This window comes from Nicotiana tabacum, chromosome 7, assembly GCF_000715075.1.
Source record: "Nicotiana tabacum cultivar K326 chromosome 7, ASM71507v2, whole genome shotgun sequence".
Taxonomy (NCBI): domain Eukaryota; kingdom Viridiplantae; phylum Streptophyta; class Magnoliopsida; order Solanales; family Solanaceae; genus Nicotiana; species Nicotiana tabacum.
In genome coordinates, this window is record NC_134086.1 from 120,486,630 (window position 1) to 120,506,930 (window position 20,301).

General features: G+C 37.2%; 1 protein-coding gene and 1 pseudogene across 2 annotated transcripts; one reads left to right on the forward strand and one right to left on the reverse strand.

Moving 5' to 3' along the window:
* Positions 1-7,309: 7,309 nt before the first annotated feature.
* LOC142161835 (putative methyltransferase At1g29790) lies at positions 7,310-9,064 on the forward strand. Its single transcript, XM_075217548.1, has one exon. The coding sequence runs from the start codon at positions 7,509-7,511 to the stop codon at positions 8,868-8,870; it is 1,362 nt and encodes a 453-aa protein (XP_075073649.1). The 5' UTR covers positions 7,310-7,508; the 3' UTR covers positions 8,871-9,064.
* Positions 9,065-9,182: 118 nt separating this feature from the next.
* LOC107760767 (leucine-rich repeat receptor protein kinase HPCA1-like) lies at positions 9,183-17,288 on the reverse strand (annotated as a pseudogene). Its single transcript, XR_012693725.1, has 7 exons — positions 17,218-17,288; positions 16,890-17,086; positions 16,497-16,716; positions 15,887-16,076; positions 15,119-15,251; positions 10,442-10,495; positions 9,183-9,945 (listed from the first exon to the last, which is right to left on the reverse strand). The product of XR_012693725.1 is annotated as a leucine-rich repeat receptor protein kinase HPCA1-like (transcript).
* Positions 17,289-20,301: the final 3,013 nt, after the last annotated feature.

Consider the following 20,301-nt stretch of genomic DNA (forward strand, 5'->3'; position numbering starts at 1 on the left):
CATATCATGTATTATTGTATCTCTTGTTCTACTGTATTGACTTTAGTTCATTCGTACAAGACTTTGATAATTTGTATTTCTAGTTTCGCTGAGTTTTGAGGATCGAGTTATTAACATTGATTTATTGACTTGCCGTAATTTCTTCAGTTCTGTCCCTAATACCGTTATTTTGGTGAATTAATTTTCAAGGTAAACTTACTACGTTGATTCAATTCCTTCTACCCTGCGGAGTTGTTAGTAATATGGTAATTTAAAATAAAGGAATTCATATTACGCTACCTTGTATGACTTTTAAATTAGAACTCGCCGTATATAAATTTCAATAGTACAAATTCTAATAATTGTTATATTCTATTTCAATCGGTTTCTCAATTAAATCTCCTGAACCCGTTTGAGGTTGTATTTTACTTAAAAAAGAATTTCTATTGAGTTTTAATTTAATAAATCCTATATTATAGGCAATAGCTTATTCGATGATGTATTTTTATTTGAAACTCAAATGATTTCTAAAAGTAACTTCATCTTTTCTCACTGATTTTTTCTATTTGGTTCAAAAACTGTAATTTACTTTATGTTATATAAATGGGACTCCTTGAACATCTTAAATTGTGTTTGTTATGGGCATTATGTACTGAGTAGCACGTGGTTTTATTGCGCAAAGTGAAAGGGAAATATGTGGGGCAAAAGGTGCCATGTGTGTTAAAGGTTTGGAAGTTGTGATTTTGAGATGAGGTTTCGAGGACCGGGATGGATTGAATTCTGTGTATTAGAGATGATGCGATTGGTTGAGTTAATATTATTTTCCCTTATTTGGTCACATTTTACTGATCTGTATCCCAACTGTGTTGTTGTGCAATTTCCTGGTTATTTTTGTTATCATCCGTGTTTTACTATTATTGTCTTCTTTGTTTTAATTTGCATAGTCTTTATGTAGACATCATACTTCTGTTATTCATGTACTTATATCGGTTCAGTTTAGTAGACCAGTGGGTGTCTTGACTGTTCCTCGTCACTACTCCACCGAGGTTAATCTTGATACTTACTGGGCACCGCTGTGGTGTGCTCATGCTACGCTTCTGTACATTTTTGTACAGATCCAGGTATTTGGTTGTAAGTGGCTATGCAGATCGTTGTTGTGGAGACTCAAGGTAAACCTGTTGTTGCGTTCGCATGTCTCGGAGTCACCTTCAATTGTATTTATTTCCATTAGTTCCTTTTATTCTGGAACAATGATATATTTATTATGTATAACTACTCATAGAAAGGCTTATGATTTGTACTACTAATTTTGGAAATTTTAAATTATTCAGAGTTATTAGATGCGAAGTTAGTGAATATTATTGTTATTTCTGTTAATGTTAAGTTACCTAGTTTTAGAGACTAGGTGTCATCACGACTCCGCCGGAGAGATTTTGGGTCGTAACATAGCCCAAATGACATCACTAGAAACTCATAAGACCCATACCGAGTCTGAAAAGTTGTCTTAGGGATATCGGATGCCCTAATCCTCAACTGATGATAGCCAGGCCTCAAACCAATCTTTGAAAATACTTGTGACACCGGGTTCTGGGATGATTGTGGTATTATTCAGTATTGAAACTTGCTAAAAACATCATTATTTACTCTATGAAGTTCATCTTTATTGTTTAATTTAAGGAAATTATGATTTCAAAAATATTAAAATGAGAATTTAATTAACTATTTAGTGTTGGCTTGCGTGACAGTGGTGTCCGGCGCCATCATGATCTTTAACGGATTTTGAGTCGTGACACACAAGCTACTAGAATAGTACAAATAAGGGTCTGAAATAACATAAAGCTGTCTGAAAAGAAGGTACATAGTTAAATAAAAAGGGAAGGGGACTCCAGGAGTTGCGGGCGCTGAGTAGCTGTACCTCAAGTCTCCACAAGCTGTCCAATCCGAGCTCGCTAATAATCGCCACTGGGACCGACTCCAAAATTTGCACAAGAAGTGCAGAGTGTAGTATAAGTACAACTGACCCCATGTACTCTGTAAGTGTCGAGCCTAACCTCGACGAAGTAGTGACTAGGCTAAGGCAGGTCACCTACAGTACAACCTGTATGCAGTATATAATAAAGACATAAAAGGAAATACAAAATGAAATAAGACAGTCAATTGTAAATAATAGCAATAGCCTCAAGAAATAAGCCAATAGCGATCAGATTTACCAATCCTTAGAGTTTTAAGTGAGAATACCGAAAACCAACACAGCTCAAGAAAATAGAAACACATAGGTTATTGCGGCGTGCAACCCGATCCCACTGTACAACACAAAATCCTCCCTTATTTCACCATAATAACATCACCGATAATATATATATATATATATATATATATATATATATATATATATATATATATATATATATATATATATATATATATATATATATATGCGGTGTGCAACCTTATCCCACCATATATCAATTTCAGTATCATAGTTCATCCTTATTTCACCATATCAATCCACCCTTATACCACCTGTTGCAGCGTGAAACCCAATCTCACCATACAATAAAAATTTACCCTTATTCCACCATATCAATCCACCCTTATTACATCTATTGCGGCGTGCAACTCGATCCCACCATATCAGTACCAAATACTCAATGTGCACAGTCAAATCAATAATTCAAATCATAAGAATATTTACGATCAATAAATACCAAGCTGAATCGAAAAGGAAACCTTGTACAACATGGGAAATCATATAGGTAATACTACACAACAAGTCAAGTCCGGTAAAAGACAATTAGAAGGTGCAAGTAAGTCAGCTAAAGCAAGTAGCAGTGAATCATGAAAATATGAAAGGATCTAACATTATTAATAGAAGAAAATATTGATTAACAGGTAGCAAATAAGCATCGAAGGCATTTAGAGCATATAACATTTAAGACAACGAAGGAAATAATTAAGGAAAAGAGGAAAAAATTAGGGAAAATAGGTAATTCGGCGGCGTATAAGCACTCGTCACCTTGCATATACGCCACAACACATGAAATTCACATAACATATAGTCCGAGGGTTCCTAATTCCCTCAAGTCAAGGTTAGACTCAACACTTACTTCACTCTGCAGTCAATTCAGAGCTCTACCGGGGCCTTTCCCCAAGAATACGCCTCCATACCACTCGTATCTAGCCACAATTGACTCAATAATATCAAATATTGCTAAAGGAATCAATTACAATGCATAAATTTAGAATTTCCAAACTTCCCCCAAAAAGTCAAAAATCGATCCCGGACCCGCTTAGTCAAAACGCGAAATTCAGATCAAAATCGATTACCCATTCACCCCCGAGCTCGGTTATGTAATTTGTTTTGTAATCCAACCTCAATTTGAGGTCTAAATTCCAATTTTACAAAAATTCCTAATTCTACCCAAACCCTCAATTTTTACTATGAAAATCCTAGATTTTAGGTGGAAATCTTATGAAGTATAATGGGTAATTGAAAGAAAGTAGGCTAGAATCATTTATCAACAAATTAGGAAGAAAAACTCTTGGAAAATTCGCCTCTATGGTTTTCTAGTTTCGAAATTTTAAAAGAATGAGCAAAATTCCGTAATTGGTCTGTTTTAATCATTGGGCGTCAGGCCTTCTTCGCGTTCGCGAAGGGACTACCGCAATCGCGAAGCAGCGGCTCAAATAGCCTACGTGTTCGCGAGATACCATTCGCGTTCACGAAGGCTTATACCCACCAGCCTTATTCCGCGTTCACGAAGAGTATTGATCAGATTCCCCTCCCCCAGGTCCCATGCCTACGCGTTCGCGAGAGGCTGGCCGTGCTCGCGAAGGGTAATGCCCCCATTGCTCTCCGTTCTTTCGCGTTCGTGAAGAAGAAACTCCCTTCCAGCCCAATTCACTCTTCGCGTTCGCAAGAGTACCTTCGCTAATGCGAAGAAGGAACACCAGAAACCAGCTGAAGCACAAAAATTAGATTTCCCAAGTTTCAAAATATCCGTAGCCTATCCGAAATTCACCCGAGCCTTCGGGGCTCCAACCAATTATACACACAAGTCCAAAAACCTCATACAAACTCGTTTGCGTGATCAAAACACCAAAATAATGCCTAGAACTACGAATCAGACACCAAATCAAATGAAATTTTCAAGAAAACTTTTAAACTTTTATTTTAATAACCAGACGTCCGAATCACGTCAAACTAATTTCGTTTCTCACCAAATTTGACAGACAAGTTATAATTATAGTAATTGACCTATACCGGGCTCCGAAACTAAAATATGGACCCGGTATCTACAAAATCAAATATCAGTCAATTCTTAAAAATCAATAAACCTTTAAACTTTTAATTTTCGACAAAAATCAGTAACTCGAGCTAGGAACCTTTGAATTTGATTCCGGGTTTACACCCAGGTCCCAAATCACGATAGAGACCCACCGGGATCGTCAAAATACGGATCCGGGTTCGTTTGCTTAGAATAGTGACCGAAGTAACTCAAATAGATTTTTGAAGCAAAATTTCATATTTTATCAATTTTCAACATAAAAAGCTTTTCGAAAAAATATTAGGATTGTGCACGCAAATCAAGTAAGGCTTAAAGAAGCTATTGGAGGCTTTGAAATATAGAATTAGGTTCTAAAACTCTAGATGACCTATCGGGTCATCACAGGAGAACCTAAGTACCTAAAAATCTTTTTAGTCATTATGTAGACCATAGTATAAATAAAAAATATTAGGTCATCTTTCGTTCCTTAGACTAGGTTGAATATTGCTATGTGTTTTGTGAGCTTGAAGGTAGACTTGTGGTTTCCTTTGAACTAGCACTAGAATTTGCAATAGATTTGTCTTCCTTTTGAGGATTCTATTAGTGTAGGTGCTTTTGTCGATTATATTAGAGGTGGTTAGAATTTAATTCTAGTTATTATTAATATCTCATCAATATTTATGTCTTGCTTCCCTTTCTTTATTTGCTTTTCAAGTACCACTTCTTGTTCTTGTATTTTGGCTGTTATCAAGAAGAAACAACGAGAATATTGTTGAAACAAATAAATAATATAGTTGATTATGTGGCAATTAATATTTAAAAAATATCCCACTTGAAAGCTAATTTTTTTTATTTTTCTTCCCTCCCAAGTGCCTAAAAGAGGGGTTCAGGACTATCAAATTTTCAAGTTCAGGGGGATCCCGAACTATTCTGCCACTATGTCATCCGAAGGTATGCTACTGCTAGTCTGGAAGGAAACTATTGAGAAAAATATATCAACATATTTCTTCTTCTTTTTTTACTTTCTTTTTCTTTTTCTTTTTGCTCTTTTTCAATTTGTGTAACATTGAAGGGGAACTTTGGAACAACGAAAAAGTTGTCTCTGTGGGGCCTACAGCTACGAGTTCGAGTCGTCGAAACAACTATTAATACTTGCATTAAGATAGATTTTTTCTATCATACCCCATAGGATACAACCCTCTTCTCTCGTTCTCCGAACTTTGTGTGAACGCATAATACCTTTGTGTACCGAATTGCCCTTTCTATTTGTGTATCAGTAACATTTTTCACTGTGCGAATATCACAATTTTTAGTCATGAAACCAGTCTCTCTTCCAGTAAATTAAAATAATAATGTACAGTAGAACCCAAACTTTACTTCAGCAGTTGGTAAAGTTTAATATTAAAGTTTATTATTCTGTACAAGTTCAGTCCTGACCAACTTTTGTTTTTGTTTTTGTTTTTGTATGTACATAATTGTTTTTGGTAAATAAAAGTATTTAATTACCACACACACAAAAAAATTACGTGATGATAGATTCACAAAAGAAATTACTCCACATTTTAGTAATGTTTTTCCTTACCAGTCATCAGAAAGATTAAAGAGAAAAAAATCAAACGAGACTATTTTAATTAAAAAGAAGGTCTTAGAGTAACTTATTGAACTTAGAGAAATGGTTCCTGTAACTTTCCAACTAGTGGGAAGATATTTAAAGTTACTATAGAATACAAAAAACTGGACAACGTTACCAAGTGAGTTGATTGCAACTGTTTAGGGAGCCAAAGCCTGCCAACACATTAAAATATTTCAAAAGTCAAAAGTGCAACACCTTTTTTTCTCAAATCATTAAAGCATTAATGAAAACTTTTATTAGTGAGGTTACAAACAAAAACATACAGTTAAGTTATTTATAGTTTAATTTATATTAATAATATTAATAATAACTACGTGGCGGTCTCAAACAAGTTGGGATCAATTATGTGGATAAATATTATTAAATGCACTAGCCACCTCGGAGATTGGGTAATTTAAGGAATTAAAAATTTGGTATTTATTTTTTATTAATAAAATACTAAATAAAATTTATTAAAAGGATGGTTTCTATTTTACAATCAAGATAAATTGCTAGTTAATTTAAACCAAATAATTGTGTTCTGGTTGAGTTTGAGTTTTATATACTAATGATTAAAAAATATTGAATACACAAACATGTTCCTTAAAAAAGCAATTACATATATTTAATAAGCATTTATCAGTAACCAAAAATAAATAATATTATCAGTTATGTGTTATTGTAGATTGAAAAAAAATACTAATAGGTTTATAGGCCAAATGGCCTCCCCATCTAATAAATTAGTTTTTGAGTTGGACTCTCCTAATTGGTCTATAATATTGGTATCAGAGCAGCAGGTTGATCAATGTTTAGGATCACGACTCGGAGTGGGGGTAGGGGGATTTATAGCTAAATGGACTCTCCCACCTACTAGACTAGTTTTTTTTGTTTAGGGGAAAGAACATAATTATACAATATTTTAAGAAATTCTATTATTTTTGGAATAAACAAAGAATTTTATTATGTATGAATTAATTTCTACACAGGGAACAACCATGTTAAATCCCTAATAAAAAACAAAGACAAGACTCCAGTAAGTTACCTACATACCATGTTAAATAATTAACAAATAGAAAAAATAAATAAAGTGTATAATTTACTATGATACCCATAATAATTTATACATATTTTATTAGATTTAAGAAAATGATTTGAAATGAGTAATAAATATTATGATAAAACAGAAAAAAATTATTGTCTTCTCTTGATATGGTAAAGTGTCAAATAAAAGTAAACATATATTTTTAGTATACATGACAAGTAAAAGTGACCTCCAATGTGTCCCATATCATATAATGTGTCCCATATCATATGTTTGTTTTCAATAGCTATCTTTTATTCCAGGGAACCGACTAATTTAAATAGCAATACAAAAGTCATTCTCGAACGTATAAAACGGCGTATTACAATGAACAAAGTCCTTTAGTTGCACAGATCTCAAAGTGAAATCTGAGCTTTAGTCTTCAATAAAATAATAGCAGAAATAAACAAAAACAAAAACTTTCTTGTACTACAAGAGCATCCCAAAAACATTGAAGCATTCCTCGTTTTAAGTACTGATCAAATTCTTCATCTTTTTCTCCTTCCATTCCATTCCCTTCACTTCATTCCCCCACAAAACACAAATTTTATTTATATATAGAGAGAAAATGGGAAGTGCAGAAGATGACCATTTACCTAAAAAACAAACACATAAGAGTATCAATGGTCAAACCAAGTACAAGCTCAAATTACTATTCCTCATTATCCTAACCAATCTTCTTACTATTTACATCTTCACTGGTCCTTCTCTCAACTTGCATCCTATTTTAAAGAACACTATTAATGATTCTCCTTTCCCTGCATTTGGTTCTACTTCTCTCTTACAAGAGCTCAGTGCCACTAAGAAAGAACTTGAAACGAGTCGATCCCAGATAAAAGTTTTGCATCAGCAGCTAAAGTCTACTAACCAACTTGTTACTGAACTTCTAGCTCAACTTAACCTCCTTAACCAGTCCATAAACAGAAGTACAGATTCCACTTTGCCAAACTTCAATGATCTTCTTGATGATTTGTCAAATGAAGCTAAGCTTGGTTTAGGCCCCCACAAGCTTCCACTCGGGCTCTCGCCAAGATCAAGGACAGATGAGGTTTATCCCTCTGTTGGAGGAGGTTGTCTGATGTATAAAGAAGATTTAGCACAGTACATGACATATAATGTTGGAAAGGAGTGTCCTGTTGATGATGTTTTCGCGCAAAGGCTAATGCTCAAGGGCTGTGAGCCACTTCCAATAAGGCGCTGCCATCCTAAAGCGCCTGCTGGTTATGTTGAACCAACTCCATTGCCCAAAAGCCTGTGGTCAACACCACCAGATACAAGTATTATTTGGGATCCATATACTTGTAAAAACTACAGTTGTTTGATAGAAAGGAGAAAGTTTCCAGGATTCTATGATTGTAAAGACTGCTTTGACTTACAATTTAGAGAGAAAACAAGGTGGCAGTTTGACAATGGAGGTCTTGATTTTGGGATGGATCAGGTTCTGTCAACAAGAAGTCAGGGCACAATCCGCATTGGACTTGATATAGGAGGAGGCGTGGGCACGTTTGCTGCTAGGATGAAGGAAAGGAATGTAACCATTATCACCACTTCCATGAATTTGGATGGTCCATTCAACAGCTTCATTGCATCTAGGGGCTTGATATCGATGCACGTTGGTGTCTCCCAAAGGCTTCCCTTTTTCCAGAATACTCTGGATATCGTGCACTCTATGCATATTTTGAGCAACTGGATACCGGATACCATGCTTGAGTTAATTATGTATGACATATACAGAGTTCTGAGACCAGGAGGACTGTTCTGGTTGGATCACTTCTTCTGCCTGGGAACACAGTTGAATGCAACTTATGTTCCTATGCTGGAGCGCGTTGGATTCAAGAAACTGAGGTGGAAAGCCGGCATGAAGCTCGATCGAGGGATCGATAAGAATGAGTGGTATTTCTCTGCTTTGTTGGAGAAACCAATGTCCTAAAGTACTTAGCTGTTGAACCTTTAGATAGTTCATAAACTGATGGTAAGTTTAATTTCATGGACTCGAGTACAAGTTACCAACCTTGACTGACTAGTTTCCCCTTTTTCTCATTTTGTGCTTTTTTGTAGTGCAACAGAAAAATACAAGATGATAGAATCATCGGAACAATTGAAAGAGGAATTTTATTATCTGTATTTATCTTTGCTTCTATCACCACAAATTACTGCAAAAGGACAATGGTGATGTAAAATTGATCTCATGTCAATATCTCACAAATAGCTCTATAAAAAAAACTAAGGTAAAGCTGCAATATTGAATGCACAACTTCTTTTAGGATGGAAGTATAGATTCTCATATACAAATGACCATCCTAATTGAGATCAGAAAGAGTTTACACACTTTACATAAGGTAAAAATAAATGTTTCCAAAAAATTTCAGTATCTCTAATCGCGTCGTTGGACCTCCAGAACACTTTTCCTTAATGTACAAAAGATTAGTTGAATCATTCCACATTCTCTCAAATTTGTGCACAAATTACAGGCAATGGCATATTATGTGTGATCTAATGTTTCAACTTTGGGCAAACCCGTTAAGACATTGATCTTACTTGGGCTCTAACTTTGAAGGTGGATATGCCCCACTATAGACAAACAGACTTTCATCAGTATAAGGATGAAGTCCTTTGTTTGCTCCTTCATAGGTTTCTGAAGTAGAAGCTGATTCTGCATTCGGGTTCAGTCCTACGATCTCCATAATATACTCAATCTCTTTCACCACTTCACTCATTGTAGGCCGCTTGACTCCTTCTTCTTCAACACACTTGATTGCTAGATCCACAAACTTCTCTACGCTTTTAGGAGTTGCACCTGAGCGAACAACAGGATCCAAAATTTCGTGAAGGTTATACATGTCTTTTGTCTTGTCCATTGCAGTCCTCACTTCCCTGACAATATATTTTCCTTTTTCAATAGGAATTTTTCCTGTAACAATCTCCAGCAGTACCACTCCAAAGCTATAAACATCACTCTTCTCAGTCAGCTGTTGTGTCATGTAATATTCAGGATCCATGTAGCCCTAACAAATGAATGGCACCCATCAGAAGGACATAGATTATGGGTAATTACTGGCACAATCTTCTGCAAGATCTAACTTAATTTTATTACATGGACAGATCATTATATGATCATCAATAATTAGCTTCTACAACCTGTAATATAATATTCAGGTACATCTCCCTGAATTTGGTGATCAAAACATTCAAGGATCGTTACTTCCAAATCTGCTAACTTAAGAGAATTTGTGAAAAGAATATTTGTTTTCATATTTTCCTATTCCAATGTGTTTATTTACTCATTGTTTGTGGAGAGAGGTGGCTGGCCAACGAGAAAGGAGGAGCTTGAGGGTTCTTGTTATAAAATGAAATAGTGTTTGTAATGGTTCCTAGTGGACTAGAAATTATCCAGACAATACAATTTATGAACTTGTGGACGTCAGAAAATGCTAGGATATAAGCATAGAATATTCTAAAATCAAACAAGTTTGGGCAGGCATGAGGAGAATATTTACTTACCATTGTTCCTTTGACCTGAGTGGTTATGTGACCCCTTTCAGAGTCACCTAGAAGCTGATAAGTTCAGCTGCTGCCAACTACCAATTTTAGAAGCCCACCATTGTTGAAGCCACCAACCCATTCTAGAAGCCACCATTGTTGAAGCCTCCATTGTTGAATGAAGAATTCAACCACCAACCACCTTCTTTTAGGCTATAAATAGAGCCTTATGTTTCACACAGAAAGATCAATCCAGAGAGATTGAAATACAATCCAGGAAGAGATTGTGAGAACAAAAAGAGAGTTTGGTGAGGTTTTTTGTAGAGAGAAATTCTTGGTGTAAATTTTCTATAATTCAATTCTTGTGAAATAGAGTTGTTTTTCCTCCCAAATAATCTTCATATTGATCCGAGAATCACAACAAGTGGTATCAGAGCCTTCGATTCTGTGTTCATCGAGAAATATCGGAACACTGAAAATTTCAACCCGGATTTACGTTTTTCGAAAACGTGATCTTCGGTGTGTTTTGATCATTTCATTAGATTCCTTGCGTCGATACGAATTTAACGCAATTTTCCGGAGGCCAAACAAAGCTAAAACGAAGAAGTTATGGCAATTTTTTTTCTTCTGCCCAAGGAAGAAGATGATGAATAGTAACTGTCCAGTCAGCGCCACATCAGCATCCAGTCAGCGCCACATCAGCATCCAGTCAGCGCCACATCATCATCCAGTCAGAGCCATGTCAGCATCCAATCATCGCCACGTCAGCATCCAGTCAGTGCCACGTCAGCATCCAGTCAGCGCCACGTCAGCATCCAGTCAGCGCCACGTCAGCATCCAGTCATCATAAAATTTTTAGAAATTTATGAAATAACCCCTGAAGTTACTGAAATTATAAATCTGCCCCACAAGTTCAGTATATTTTCGATTTAACCCCAAAAGTTTGGTGTAAATTTTGAAAATTTTCTGGAGGCCCTATTTTGACCCAAGAAGAGTCAATCCTACCATTTTTCACCATTCCGGACGTGTTGGTGAGTTCCGTTTGGTGAGATTCTGCTCCAAAATTTTGACCAAGCCATTTTAAAGACATAATGGAAGAGTCATCATCATCTGGAGTTATGATAAAGCTTACTGCCACAAATTACACATTGTGGAGACCTCGGATGGAAGATCTCCTCAGTTGTAAAGATTTGTTTGATCCCATAGAAGCAAAGGGTAGGAACCCCGATTCCACCAAAGAAGCAGAGTGGAAGAAATTAAACAGAAAAACTACCGGTCAAATTCGACAATGGATTGACGATAGCATTTTTCATCATGTTGCACAAGAGACAGATGCGTATGCCCTCTGGGTGAAGTTAGAAGGGATGTATCAAGCCAAAACCGCTAGGAACAAAGCCTTGTTGATGAGGCGTTTGGTAAATTTGAAGTTAAAGCACGGAACTCCAGTTGCCGAGCATACCAGTGAGTTTCAGAGCTTGATAAATCAATTATCGTCTGTTGACATGCAGCTCGGGGATGAGATGCAAGCCCTACTACTTCTTAGTTCTCTTCCTGATAGTTGGGAGACGCTGGTAGTCTCTCTTAGTAATTCAGCTCCTAGTGGAAATCTGACCATGTCTATGGTTAAAGATGCCTTATTTAATGAAGAAGCCAGAAGAAAGGACATCGATCATGGTGAGTCGCATGCCCTTATTACAGAAAGAGGGAGACAACAAGAAAGAAGTCAAGATAAGAGGAGAGGCAGAAGCAAGAGTAGGGGAAAATCCACGGATGGTAGGAAGTCATCATATGCGTGCTACCACTGTGGAATAAAGGGCCATTTAAAGAAGAACTGCAGAAAATTGCATAAGGAGAAGGAGCAGTTGAAGCAAAAGGATGGAGATGCATTAGTCACTACCCACGGAGAGGTAGCCATTTGTTCCATCCAAGAAGAGACATGCCTTCACGTCTCAAGTCAAGAAGAAAACGAATGGGTGGTAGATACTGCAACATCATACCATGCCACATCCCGAAAAGATTTCTTCACAACATACAAAGCAGGAGACTTTGGAGTAGTTAAGATGGGGAACACTTCTTCCTGTGAGATAGTTGGAATTGGTGATATCAAAATACAAACAAATATCGGGAGTACAATGATATTGAAGGATGTCCGTCATGTGCCAGAACTTCGTCTAAACCTAATATCAGGTATAGCTCTTGACAAACAGGGCTATGAAAGTTATTTCGGAAAAGGCACATGGAAATTTCTGAAAGGGGTTATGATTCTCGCTCGAGGACATATTTGTGGCAACTTATATAAAACTCATGTGAAGGTATGTTCAGACAGCCTCAATGTTATGGAAAAAGAGGCGTCTCAAAACCTGTGGCACCAGAGACTCGGTCACATGAGTGAAAAGGGGATATCAATTCTAACGAAAAAGTAGCTTATCAGAATGGACAAGAATGCTGCTTTAGACCCTTGTAATCATTGCTTATTCGGAAAGCAACATAGAGTCTCTTTTACATTTTCTTCAACCAGAAAATCAGAGTTACTCAATCTGGTACACTCTGATATTTGTGGTCCCATGGAGGAGAAGTCACTTGGCGGCAATAGGTATTTTCTGACTTTCATTGATGATGCTTCTCGAAAGGTGTGGGTGTACTTCTTAAAGACAAAGGACCAGGCTTTTGATTATTTCAAGATATTTCATGCCATGGTAGAGCGTGAAACGGGAAAGAAATTAAAATGCCTTCGCTCAGATAATGGAGGCGAGTATACTTCCAAGGAGTTCGATTCCTATTGCAAGAGACAAGGGATTCAACATGAAAAGACGGTCCCACGCACCCCACAACACAATGGAGTAGCCGAGAGAATGAACCGGACAATTATGGAAAGAGTCAGAAGTATGATCAGTATGGCAAAGCTGCCTAAGCCATTTTGGGGAGAAGCTGTTCGCGCCGCTTGCTACCTAATCAACCGGTCACCATCAGCCCCGTTGAATTTTGAGGTTCCAGAGAAAATATGGTCGGGAAGAATCCCTCATATTCTCACTTAAGGGTATTCGGTTGTTTAGCACATGCACATGTATCCAAGGAGCTCAGGAAGAAGCTTGATGGTAGAACTATACCATGTATCTTCATAGGCTATGGAGATGAAGAATTTGGGTATAGATTATGGGATCCAATACAGAAGATGGTGATCAGAAGTAGGGATGTTGTATTCCACGAAAACCAGATAATTGAAGACATTGAAAAGCCCACAATATCTTATGAAAGAGGTTCCAGTGCCCAAAAAGTTGGTCCAGATCCACTACCATTGCAGTTTGACACAAATAGCATGGGGGAGCATGAAGCAGTACCAGAAGCAGAACAGGAGGATGTTTGGCAGGGGGAGGCACAAACCCCTCAGGAAACTACAGAACCATCACAGGGGAACGATGATGGTACACATCTTGCAGCTAATAATCAACAACCTCGTCGATCTGAACGAGGTCAGATTCCATCAACTCGATACCCAGAAACCGAGTATATTCTACTTTCTGAAGATGGAGAACCAGAGAGTTTCCATGAAGCTATATCTCATACGGATAAAGAAAAATGGCTGCAAGCAATGACCGAAGAGATGAACTCTTTACAGAAAAACAACACTTATGAGATTGTGAAACTTCCACAAGGAAAGAAGGTACTGAAGAGTAAATGGGTATTCAAGCTGAAGAAAGATGGCAGCGGAAAGGTGGTGAAGCACAAAGCCCGGTTAGTAGTCAAAGGATTCCTACAGAAAAAGGGAATTGACTTTGATGAAATATTTTCACCAGTTGTAAAATTGACTTCAATCCGCATCATCCTTGGATTGGTAGCCAGTTTGAATTTGGAGCTTGAACAAATGGATGTCAAGACAGCATTTCTTCATGGTGATCTAAATGAAGAAATCTATATGGAGCAGCCGGAAGGTTTTGAGGTTTCAGGAAAAGAAAACCTTGTCTATAAGCTTACGAAAAGTTTATATGGCCTAAAGCAAGCACCGAGGCAGTGGTACAAAAGGTTTGACTCATTTATGGTAAGTCAAGGATATAAAAGGACTGCTGCAGATCAGTGTGTTTACATTCAGAGATTTTCGGATGGCAATTTTGTTGTACTTCTACTTTATGTAGACGACATGTTGATCGTCGGACAGGATGCAACAAAAATTAGACAGTTGAAGAAAGAACTCTCTAAGTCCTTTGAAATGAAAGACTTAGGTCCAGCTCAACATATTTTGGGATTGCAGATAACTCGAGATAAGAGAAACAAGAAGTTATGGCTATCTCAAGAAAATTACATTGAACGGGTGATCAAACGGTTCAATATGAGTAATGCCAAACCGGTAGGTGTCCCTTTGGCAAATCACTTCAAGTTGAGCAAGAGTTTGTGCCCCTCATCCAAGAAAGAGATTGAGGAGATGTCTACAATTCCATATTCTTCAGCAGTTGGAAGCCTGATGTATGCCATGGTTTGCACGAGGCCAGATATCGCACATGCGGTAGGTGTGGTAAGTCGTTTTCTTTCTAACCCTGGAAATAAACATTGGGAGGCAGTTAAATGGATTTTCAGGTATCTTAAAGGTACTTCAAAATCAAGTCTGTGCTTTGGGGGAGCTGATCCAGTCTTGGAAGGCTATACAGATTCAGATATGGCCGGAGATCCTGATGGAAGAAAATCAACCTCAGGATATGTTTATACTTTTGCAGGGGGAGCTGTGTCATGGCAGTCAAGATTGCAGAAGTGTGTTGCACTATCCACAACTGAAGCAGAGTATATTGCTGTAGCGGAAGCTGGAAAAGAAATGTTGTGGCTAAAGCGGTTTCTCCAAGAACTAGGGATAAATCAAACAGAGTATAAGATACATTGTGATAGTCAAAGTGCAATTGATTTAAGCAAAAACTCAATGTATCATTCTCGGACAAAGCACATCGACATTCGCTATCACTGGATACGCGAGGTGATGAATCAACAACTGTTGAAACTAGTGAAGATCCATACGAAGGAGAATCCAGCAGACATGTTAACAAAGGTGGTCACTCAAGAAAAGTTAGAGCTGTGCAGAGACATAGTTGGAATAACTTTCAAATAGTAGCTGCGTTGGAATGCAGCTGAAGGGGGAGAATTGATAAGTTCAGCTGCTGCCAACTACCAATTCTAGAAGCCCACCATTGTTGAAGCCACCAACCCATTCTAGAAGCCACCATTGTTGAAGCCTCCATTGTTGAATGAAGAATTCAACCACCAACCACCTTCCTTAAGGCTATAAATAGAGCCTTATGTTTTACACAGAAAGATCAATCCAGAGAGATTGAAATACAATCCAGGAAGAGATTGTGAGAACAAAAAGAGAGTTTGGTGAGGTTTTTTGTAGAGAGAAATTCTTGGTGTAAATTCTCTATAATTCTATTCTTGTGAAAAAGAGTTGTTTTTCCTCCCAAATAATCTTCATATTGATCCGAGAATCACAACAGAAGCTTGGACAAACCAAAATCAGCAACTTTTGCGTTTAGGCGTTCATCCAGCAAGATGTTGTTGGACTTGATGTCTCTGTGTATGATAGGAGGGTTGACAAGGTCGTGAAGATACTGCAAACCTCGGGCTGCTCCGAGGGCTATCTTCAGTCTCCTCATCCAATCTAACCTGATCCCAGTCTTGCCTACAAGTATAAATTTCATCACATTTTCCAGAGGCACATTTCCCTTTGGTAAAGTTAGAAGAAGCTAGTTTCAAAGAATCAATAAGAAGGAAAAGTCTAAGGTGCTAGTCGATGAACATGTTTCTGATTTTACCTAAACATAGTCTAATGTTCTCTAAATAGAACTTAACAGGAAGCAAAGTGGTTGGAGATTTTACGGAGTTTCATGCCCAAATTACATGTTCCATATCTCAGTGAAAATGGTTCAGTACTTCCACTCCTATTTAAGAAATTGGTTTCTTTTTTAATGACTACTTTGCAACAACTAATCATAAATAAATTCTTGGACTTCCGAGAATGTAGGATAGCTAATTCAGCAAGTACCTCTCTATAGTCTTCTCATAATAATGGTGAAAGAGAATGGTAGGGACCAAAATATACCTGAAAGACCATCTTTTAAGGTGCCACTAGGAATATACTCATACACCAGCATCTGTTCAGCTTGATCAAAACAGAAGCCAACAAGGCCAACGACATTCTTGTGATGAACCCTTGAGAGAAGTTCTATCTCAGTTTTGAACTCAAGTGCACCCTGCATAGACCCTTGTAGAGCTCTTTTAACTGCAACCAGGTGTCCATTTGGAAGAGTTCCTCTGTAAACCTGCAGGATGTAACTTCCACACTTATAACTTAATTCAGTTTAAATTGTTGCCAACACCTTCTTACTGAAATGGTAGACTATGCCTTAAGAAATATCATTCAGTATTCTTTTTACGGTGGTGTTGGTTGGGGATGGGGGTTGGGAGAGGGTGCACCTAGTCAATGAAAGCTAACCTTGCCATAACCACCAGATCCAATATCATTAGTTTCTGAAAAATTGTTTGTCATTTTTTTTGAGCTCCTCAAATGAAAAGAATCTTGCTCCTGTCAACTGTGGAACAGCACCACTATGTTTATTTGAGTCCCAGGATGCTGCATTAAAGAGAAGGATAGCAACAACCACCGTAAGATGAAGCAATCGAAAAGGAAACCTTGTACAACATGGGAAATCATATAGGTAATACTACACAACAAGTCAAGTCCGGTAAAAGACAATTAGAAGGTGCAAGTAAGTCAGCTAAAGCAAGTAGCAGTGAATCATGAAAATATGAAAGGATCTAACATTATTAACAGAAGAAAATATTGATTAACAGGTAGCAAATAAGCATGGAAAGCATTTAGAGCATATAACATTTAAGACAACGAAGGAAATAATTAAGGAAAAGAGGAAAAAAATTAGGGAAAACAGGTAATTCGGCGGCGTATAAGCACTCGTCACCTTGCATATACGCCACAACAAATGAAATTCACATAACATATAGTCTGAGGGTTCCTAGTTCCCTCAAGTCAAGGTTAGACTCAACACTTACTTCACTCTGCAGTCAATTCAGAGCTCTACCGGGGCTTTTCCCCAAGAATACGCCTCCATACCACTCGTATCTAGCCACAATTGACTCAATAATATCAAATATTGCTAAAGGAATCAATTACAATGCATAAATTTAGAATTTCCAAACTTCCCCCAAAAAGTCAAAAATCGATCCTGGACCCGCTTAGTCAAAACGCGAAATTCAAATCAAAATCGATTACCCATTCACCCCCGAGCTCGGTTATGTAATTTGTTTTGTAATCCAACCTCAATTTGAGGTCTAAATTCCAATTTTACAAAAATTCCTAATTCTACCCAAACCCTCAATTTTTACTATGAAATCCTAGATTTTAGGTGGAAATCTTATGAAGTATAATGGGTAATTGAAAGAAAGTAGGCTAGAATCATTTATCAACAAATTAGGAAGAAAAACTCTTGGAAAAGTCGCCTTTATGGTTTTCTAGTTTCGAAATTTTGAAAGAATGAGCAAAATTCCGTAATTGGTATGTTTTAATCATTGGGCGTCAGGCCTTCTTCGCGTTCGCGAAGGGACTACCGCAATCGCGAAGCAGCGGCTCAAATAGCCTATGTGTTCGCGAGATACCCTTCGCGTTCACGAAGGCTTATACCCACCAGCCTTATTCCGCGTTCACGAAGAGTATTGATCAGATTCCCCTCCCTCAGGTCCCATGCCTACGCGTTCGCGAGAGGCTGGCCGTGCTCGCGAAGGGTAATGCCCCCATTGCTCTCCGTTCTTTCGCGTTCGTGAAGAAGAAACTCCCTTCCAGCCCAATTCACTCTTCGCGTTCGCAAGAGTACCTTCGCTAATGCGAAGAAGGAACACCAGAAACCAGCTGAAGCACAAAAATTAGATTTCCCAAGTTTCAAAATATCCGTAGCCTATCCGAAATTCACCCGAGCCTTCGGGGCTCCAACCAATTATACACACAAGTCCAAAAACCTCATACAAACTCGTTTGCGTGATCAAAACACCAAAATAATGCCTAGAACTACGAATCAGACACCAAATCAAATGAAATTTTCAAGAAAACTTTTAAACTTTTATTTTAATAACCAGACGTCCGAATCACGTCAAACTAATTTCGTTTCTCACCAAATTTGACAGACAAGTTATAATTATAGTAATTGACCTATACCGGGCTCCGAAACTAAAATATGGACCCGGTATCTACAAAATCAAATATCAGTCAATTCTTAAAAATCAATAAACCTTTAAACTTTTAATTTTCGACAAAAATCAGTAACTCGAGCTAGGAACCTTCGAATTCGATTCCGGGTTTACACCCAGGTCCCAAATCACGATAGAGACCCACCGGGATCGTCAAAATACGGATCCGGGTTCGTTTGCTTAAAATAGTGACCGAAGTAACTCAAATAGATTTTTGAAGCAAAATTTCATATTTTATCAATTTTCAACATAAAAAGCTTTTCGAAAAAATATTCGGATTGTGCACGCAAATCAAGGAAGGCTTAAAGAAGCTATTGGAGGCTTTGAAATATAGAATTAGGTTCTAAAACTCTAGATGACCTATCGGGTCATCACAGGAGAACCCAAGTACCTAAAAATCTTGTTAGTCATTATGTAGACCATAGTATAAATAAAAAATATTAGGTCATCTTTCGTTCCTTAGACTAGGTTGAATATTGCTATGTGTTTTGTGAGCTTGAAGGTAGACTTGTGGTTTCCTTTGAACTAGCACTAGAATTTGCAATAGATTTGTCTTCCTTTTGAGGATTCTATTAGTGTAGGTGCTTTTGTCGATTATATTAGAGGTGGTTAGAATTTAATTCTAGTTATTATTAATATCTCATCAATATTTATGTCTTGCTTCCCTTTCTTTATTTGCTTTTCAAGTACCACTTCTTGTTCTTGTATTTTGGCTGTTATCAAGAAGAAACAACGAGAATATTGTTGAAACAAATAAATAATATAGTTGATTATGTGGCAATTAATATTTAAAAAATATCCCACTTGAAAGCTAATTTTTTTTATTTTTCTTCCCTCCCAAGTGCCTAAAAGAGGGGTTCAGGACTATCAAATTTTCAAGTTCAGGGGGATCCCGAACTATTCTGCCACTATGTCATCCGAAGGTATGCTACTGCTAGTCTGGAAGGAAACTATTGAGAAAAATATATCAACATATTTCTTCTTCTTTTTTTACTTTCTTTTTCTTTTTCTTTTTGCTCTTTTTCAATTTGTGTAACATTGAAGGGGAACTTTGGAACAACGAAAAAGTTGTCTCTGTGGGGCCTACAGCTACGAGTTCGAGTCGTCGAAACAACTATTAATACTTGCATTAAGATAGATTTTTTCTATCATACCCCATAGGATACAACCCTCTTCTCTCGTTCTCCGAACTTTGTGTGAACGCATAATACCTTTGTGTACCGAATTGCCCTTTCTATTTGTGTATCAGTAACATTTTTCACTGTGCGAATATCACAATTTTTAGTCATGAAACCAGTCTCTCTTCCAGTAAATTAAAATAATAATGTACAGTAGAACCCAAACTTTACTTCAGCAGTTGGTAAAGTTTAATATTAAAGTTTATTATTCTGTACAAGTTCAGTCCTGACCAACTTTTGTTTTTGTTTTTGTTTTTGTATGTACATAATTGTTTTTGGTAAATAAAAGTATTTAATTACCACACACACAAAAAAATTACGTGATGATAGATTCACAAAAAAATTACTCCACATTTTAGTAATGTTTTTCCTTACTAGTCATCAGAAAGATTAAAGAGAAAAAAATCAAACGAGACTATTTTAATTAAAAAGAAGGTCTTAGAGTAACTTATTGAACTTAGAGAAATGGTT

Bases quoted from the DNA above. Each gene is read 5' to 3' on its own strand.
- LOC142161835 (XM_075217548.1), top strand. From the start codon at position 7,509: ATGGGAAGTGCAGAAGATGACCATTTACCTAAAAAACAAACACATAAG.